This window comes from Tupaia chinensis, unplaced genomic scaffold (genome assembly GCF_000334495.1).
Source record: "Tupaia chinensis unplaced genomic scaffold, TupChi_1.0 Scaffold000355_1, whole genome shotgun sequence".
NCBI lineage: Eukaryota > Metazoa > Chordata > Mammalia > Scandentia > Tupaiidae > Tupaia > Tupaia belangeri.
Window position 1 is genome coordinate 992,257 of NW_006159850.1, and position 6,867 is coordinate 999,123.

Genomic DNA, 6,867 nt, shown 5'->3' on the forward strand with positions numbered 1-6,867 from the left:
TGCGGCCCCCCCCCGCCCCCCCCCCCTGCCGCTGCGGGTCCGCCTGCAACACAGGAGACAGACTCGTGGTCGGGAGCTGGCCGTGCCCACAGGCCCCGCGGCCGGAACGTGCCATGAGGGCTGCTTGTCCCCAGCTTGGGCCTGCTGCCTTTACAGACGACTTGTCCCCAGATGGAACCCACGCATTAAGGATGGGGTTGCCTTGGCAGATGGGGGGACTTGCTTTCTCCAGGGGAGTCTGGGTGCTAAGGGTGTCCGCGTCCTCCCGGGGGCCCTGGGGCAGGTGTGTCGGTGGCACTCCTCCCAACGTGCTCTAAGAACAGAGGCCTGGACACAGCTCAACAGGGAGGGACAGGATGGCCTCTGGGCCAGGCTTGGCCTGCTGGCCTCGGTCACTCAGTCTGGGTGCACCATCACACTGTGGCCTGCTGTGGACCCAGCCTGCCTTGTGGTGGCTCGAGGTGGCTGTGGGCTGGGGTGCTCACCTCCTAGGGGGGGTCCTAGCTTGCCGCTCCTTCCTCCTGGCTTCCCGAGGGTCTCCTGGCTTGGCAGGCTCGGGGGCCGGAGCAGGGGTTTTGGTGGGCTGTGGTGGGGCTGGAAGAAGGGCCGGCTTCTTCACCGACTTCTCACTGTGAAACAGAGAGGCTCACACAGGGCGGGGCCAGCGGCCACTTGCGGGCCACCTCCTGCCGACCACGCTGGGCAAGCGCCTGTTGGTTCCGAGACCGAGCATGCCTGAGCAGCATCCCCGCAGCTCGCTGCACCCCTCAGGGTGCCGTGCAGACTCTAGCGCCCCATCTGCACCGGAAGTGCTGGCCATTCTCGGGTCACATTGAATGCCTGGCCCTCCTCTGCAGACGCGCGCCCCCGCACTGTGCCACCGGGGACCTGGGGCCAAGCAGGGGACATGGCGTGGCAGGGAGTCTCAAGGCTGCAGCACTGCAGGATGATGCAGCAGCACCTGCACTCCGGGGGCCCGGCCGAGGTCAACAGCACAGATGCGTGTCTGCTGAATCTCCCAACAGACCAGTGATGGCCTGGTGGTCGAGGGAGCTGAATCTCATGTGGCCAACTGTTGTTTGAATCTCAGCCCTAGCAGTTCGAAAAACAAGCTGGGCCGAGTGCATGCCTCAAATCCCGGCAGGAGAGAGGAATGAAGGGGTTAAGGCTTGACTGCGCCCCATGGGAGGTGCTCTCTCTCTCTCCTCCCTGTCCCTCTGGCAGGAGCAAACTCGCTGGTAATTAAAACAAAACTTGATCACAGGGGCTGCGGCCTGGTCCAGCACAGCTCCTGCCCGCATGGCGGGCTGCTGGGGACCGCCTGGCCACCACGGCTGGCCCCTGGAGAGGAGTGGTGCCCACGGGCTATTCCACAGCAGCCCCACGGGAGACGCATAGAGCACCGGGCCAGAGCCCACCTGCCTCCTCAGGCCCCAGGAAGGGCTGACCTGGTGCCCAGGCCATGTGTTGAGTTTTCCCAGACCTCCAGCCCCTCTGCACATGTCGGTCCTGGCGGTCAAGGAGGGGACAGGGCACGGCGAAGCAGAGTGCCAGCGACGCCTACAGGGCCCGTTCTCCCACACGGCACAGACATGCCCACCTACCCAGGCCGAGAGCACAGACAGCGAGGCCGAGCCAGGCCGGAGAGCACGGGGCTCCCAGAAGGCCCCTAGCTCTGAGGGAAAGGCCCCACAGCAGAGGCTGAAGGATGGGCTGCAGGGCAGGGCTCAGCCCACTGCCTCGGCCAGGCCTCGGGTTACATGGACGCGGCTGGGGCCTTGCCTCTGTGGTCACCAGCCCGAAATGAGCCACAGACCAAGGCCCTTAGCCCTGGGCCTGGCCCGGGACGGCGTGGTGGACTTACCCTGCTTTCCCCAGAAGCGGGGCTGGCTCCCCCTTGGCTCTGACAGGTCTGTGCGGGGAAGGCGTTGGGGATGGGGACGGGGACGAGGAGAAGGACCGGGACCTGTGAGGAGAGAGGTGTGAGGAGGGCAGGCCGAGGCGCAGCACGCGCCCTGCTGGCGGCCCCACCTGGCCCACTGAGCGCAGCCTGAATTGGAGAGGATGCCGCCAAGAGTGTCACTCAACTCAGATCCACACTGTCCACACCTGTCACCAGCCACGACCCCTCCGGAGTGCACATGAGGGTGCCAAGGGACGGGGGGCACCCATGCAGCAGCCCCAGAAGGCCCTGGGCATGGCTGCGGGTCGGAGTGCAGGGTGGGAGTGGGACGCTTGGGTCCTCGGAACACTGACAGACACCACTGTATGTGGACAGCCATGGTACTGCAAGGGGGCGTGGCCCCGTGAGCCCGGCAGGGACTTGAGGTTCTAGGTCTGCCCGCTTTCCCAAGCTCATCCTGTGGGGCTTTGCCGCCTCTGGCCTGGTATCACCAGTGGCCCTGCGGTTATAGTCACGGCCACTTTCAGACGAGGCCACAGGAGAGCCACCACGCTCACGGCCTCGCGTTGGCTCTGCTGTGCTGGGCTGTGCACCCCAAGGCCCAGCAGGACGGCCCAGCTGCGGGCTTCCCTGCGGCTCCCGCAAGGCCGTGTGGGCACCGCACAGGTCCCTCCTGGTCTGGCTCTCCCCTACAGCTGTGGGCTCCACAGTCAACCCTGGTGGGCAATGGGTCCCCACCCATGTGCTCCAGGGGCTCCAGGACCTCCGGGGGTGTGAGCGGAGGTGCAGGTACAGCCGCTCAGCCATCTCTGCTGCTCTCTAGCCCTCTCCAACTGCCCTCTACACCAGGAGGTCTGCGTGGAGGGAGTGCCACTGGGCCGGATGGCAGGCCACTGTGAGGACCGCCGTGGCCGTGGTCCAGGACCACACTCCCCCAAGCAGCAGGGTGTGTGTGCGTGTCTGAGCGTGAACCCGGAGCCCTGTCCCTGTGTCTGTGCGTGTGTCCTGTCTGCATGTGCAGGGTGTGTGTGGTGTGTCTGTGCACATGTGTGGTTGGTGTACGCTCCTATTCAGTGATGAGGGCTGCGATGACACCAGCCCGCCTCCCCCGGCTCCTCTCAGGGTGCCATGCTGTGCCCATGGCTTGTCCCGACTGAGCCTACTGTGACAAAGGGACAAGGAGGGGGTTCAGACGGGGCAGGCCTGAACGCCTCTCCCGTTGTGGAGCCCACGGCCCACATGGGCCCACTGTCCCCTCTCCCAACTGAGGGCAAGCAGAGGCAGGTGCGGGTCTCCAGGTCGCAGGGCAGGGATGGCAGCGGGCTGTCTCCTGCGGCAGGCCAGGCTTGGCGTGCGGTGCCAGAGAACGTCTCTGGCCGTGCTCAGCAGAGGTACCACTTCCCACCCAGGTGAGCGCCAACGGGCTGAACCTACAAAAGGCGCCTCGTCCCACTGCGGGTACACAGTGAAGAGGTGTCAGAACCGTCTGTGCTGCCCTGCCTGGGCCGGTGGAGACACTCCCTGACGCGGGCACCTCGTCAAACAGGTCGCGGGTGCCACTTCCGAACCACCGCTCAGAGGCGCGCTCCGCGCCCGAAAGGGCTCCCAGCAGCTGCGGCTGCCACGGGGCCTCCAGCCTCACCTTGTGCTCCCGGAGCCCGCGTCAGATCCGAGACTCACCAAACCGCCTCGGAAACGACCCACGAGTCTGACTGCCGTTCCCGGCAGGCGAGCGAGAGGCTGGGGGCCCCGCAGGCCTTGGCATACCTGGACCGGCTGGCCGAGAGCGAGCTGCGTCTGGACGAGCGGCTGGAGTAGGAGCTGTAGGACGAAGACCTGGACCGCGAGCGGGACGAGCCGGAGCCAGAGTAGGATGAGGAGCGCGACGACGACCTGAGGCGGCCAGGGAGCAGGGAGAAGGCGATGGCACCGGCCCCGGGCACACGGCCGCGCTGCACGCAGACGCCAAGGGCCAGGCACGGTCGGGGCTCCTGCGCTGGACACGCCGAGTGCACGGTCTGTCCGCGCACGTGGTGCACACCGACTCACCGAAGCCTCCGGCCCCTGCCTGGCACCTACGCCCACCCTGGCCACCTCCGTGACTCGAGCTCAACGTGGACGAGCCCCCACCCAGGCTGTGTGCTCGGGACTCGCAGTCCCATGGCTGCCCTAGACTCCCTGGGGACCTGCCGGTGCCGGACCAGGCTCCAGGCCGTGCGCGGTCCTGCTCTCGGCCTGCAGCGCCTTCCCAGGGCAACAGGAGAGCCTCCCCACCCCTCCAGCGGGCTGCGCCTCCCAGGATGCCACGTCCCCATGGATTCGACGTGGGAGGCCTTCCAGAGCTCCCTACGTGGGCCTTCTCCGGCACTGAGGCTCCAAGCCGAGTAAACTGGCACCCGCCGGCTCTTCTTAGGGACGGCCCAGGGAGAGGAGTGCTGTGGGTTGGCGCCATCGGCTTCTCTCACCTGGATGAGTTGGAGGCAGAGGCTGATGACGCTGACGTCTTCCGGCGTCGCCGTGCCCGGCTAGGGGACACGGACACCCCGAGCTTCTTCTTGGGAGACTTGGACCGGCGCCAAGGGTCCTTCCACTCGTCGGCCCGCTTCACCTGCGGCCCTGCGGAGGCGGCCTCCTTCTTTGGTGGCTCAGCTTGACGGCTGAAAGCATAGCATGTTAGCCGCTGCCAGCACCTCCCGGACACGGACACGGCAGTGCTGCTGGGGTAGAGCCTAGGAAGCATGGGCTTATTTAATAGCCCCCCGCCCCCCATAGCAGAGGGCCACACACGAGGTCACCACCCCTCTGACACTGGTCAGCTGCTCCTGACTCCCAGGGACCTTGGGGCATCGTGCCTGCGCCCACCGTGGAACTGCGGCAGCCCCGGTATGTCCTCGGCACAGACCTGGACGCGGTTCCGACTCTCGGGCCTTGACTGGACCCTCACTACACTTATCACGGCCTCCAGCCAGCCATGCTGGTCGGTTTCCAGCCAGCCATGCTGGTCGGTTTGTTTTTTTTTTGGGGGGGGTGCCAGTAAAGGATGATCATTTTCTCCAGATGTCCAGCTTTAGAAAAACATTGATTCTGGGGGCCAGCAGATGACAGAGAGGTTGAGGTGCTGGATCCCACTAGGTGCATGCGCGTGTGTGCACGAAACCCTGCGGAGGGAGGAGGAGGGACCGCGGCATGGCTGTGCCCCTGCGGGTGCTTTCTCACCTCCTGCGTTTGGCAAGCACGCACGCTCTGTGGTAAGAGGTGAACGGCTGACCTCGGGGAGCGTTACAGCCACCACTGTGCAATGGGGATGGGCTCTCCCAGCAGTGTCCTGCCTCCTCCTGCTCGGTGTGGCCAGCCCCACGACGTTACATGACACGTGCAAACACGAGGTTTCCCCGACCAGCTGGGGCAAGCACTATGCAAGCCTATGAGTTGCTGAGAATCCAGGCAGGAGCAGGGTCCTACGGTGGAACTAGGGACACACTGAATGGAAGGGTGAGTCCCTATTGTGGCCACCCTCGCCCCCAGAGTGTCCCTAGGAAAGGAGTGAAGGCTGTCCGACAGGTCTGCCGTTCCAGGCCACAGGCAGCTGCTCTCCCCTGGCACTGTCTGCCCGTGCTCAGCTGCAAACACACAGCGGGAAGGGGACAGAGGGTCAGCGGGCTTTCCTCGGGCCTAATGCAGGGAGTGGGATGTGGCCTGGCGCCCAGGAAGCCAGCACGCAGGGCCAAGTCTCCGCACGTAGCTGTGTGGCACCTGAAATGCTCGCCCTGCGAGGGAAAGGGGAAGACTGTCTTACCCGACTGAGCATAGCACACAGAACAGGCAGCCAAGGCCGTAGGAGGCCGCGGGGCAGGCCAAGGGGCCCGGGTGCTCCCTCTAGCAGACGCCACCACCAGCCGCACCACCTATACTGGGGCCGGCTGAGGCTGGGGTAGACTGTGTGGTGTCGGGGTGCTGCCGTTCTCTCACAGGAGAAGCGGACGTACACTCAGGTCGGCTCAGAGCAGGCAGGCGGCCGTCACTGACCGACCTACGGTATGTGAAAGGGAGGGTCTGCCGCCAGGCCGTGCTCCTGAGAGAGGCTATGAGGCGGTACTGACTGTTTTTAAAAAAGAGGTTTCGGGAACCGGCAGTTAGCGTAATGGCTATGTCACTGGATTCCCACGTAGTCGACCGCGGTTCGTGTCCCGGACCCGGTGGCTTAAAAAAACTCACGCCGGGCGCGTGTGCGTGCGTGCCCAAGATCCCGAGAGGAGAATGGAGGAGAAGGGATTGCGGCGTGACCATCCCCCCTGGGGGGTGATTTCTCGCTTTCTGTCTCTATGTCTCTCTCTGTCTGTCTGGCGAGCGCACGCGCCCTACAGTGAAAATCTCTCCAAAAAAAAAAAAAAAAGAGGTTTCTGCCATATGGTGCGTGCACTAGCCAGACGGTGCGAGGGGAAGTCAGAAATAACCCTGGGGGGTGGGGTGGGGGACAGCCGTGCTAAAATCTCTTCTCCACAGGGACCCTGGGCATGCATGCGTAGGTGTCCGGCATGATTTTTAAGCCACCGGGTCCTGAATTCGAACTGCAGTCAGCCACGTGGGCGTCCAGGAAGGTGACAGCTACGCCCCCTGCGGCCCCGGCAGTGCAGATTTTAATCGGTAGCTGATAAGCGTTTATTTTTAAATTTTGCTAGAGAATGTATACCCTTGCTGGAGAGACAGAGACAGAGGGAGGGAAGTGAGGAAGCAGCACCCCGTGGGGAGCGGTCCCACTGATCCCTTCCCCTCCGCTTCTCCTCTCAGGGTTTCTGGGTACACGGGTACAGGCGCTCAGCGTGTTTCTCAAGCTGCGGGGTCTGGGACTCGAACTGTGCAGTCAGCCATGTTACCCAGTCAGCCACCCTAACCACGGCTACTTCTGAGTGTCACCAGTGACTGACAGTCAGTCAGCGATGACGCAGGACCTCTTTAAGACAGAA

At 64.3% G+C, this 6,867-nt stretch overlaps 1 protein-coding gene across 1 annotated transcript in view; it reads right to left on the reverse strand.

Moving 5' to 3' along the window:
* Window positions 1-6,867, reverse strand: part of ZC3H18 (zinc finger CCCH-type containing 18) — a 62,843-nt gene that overhangs the window by 20,609 nt on the left and 35,367 nt on the right. Inside the window, exons 9-13 of the mRNA XM_027773441.1 lie at window positions 4,369-4,560; window positions 3,671-3,796; window positions 1,865-1,966; window positions 486-629; window positions 30-43 (exon numbers count right to left, since the gene is read on the reverse strand). Coding sequence (XP_027629242.1) covers window positions 30-43; window positions 486-629; window positions 1,865-1,966; window positions 3,671-3,796; window positions 4,369-4,560 — 578 coding nt within the window. The remainder of the gene's footprint in view (window positions 1-29; window positions 44-485; window positions 630-1,864; window positions 1,967-3,670; window positions 3,797-4,368; window positions 4,561-6,867) is intronic.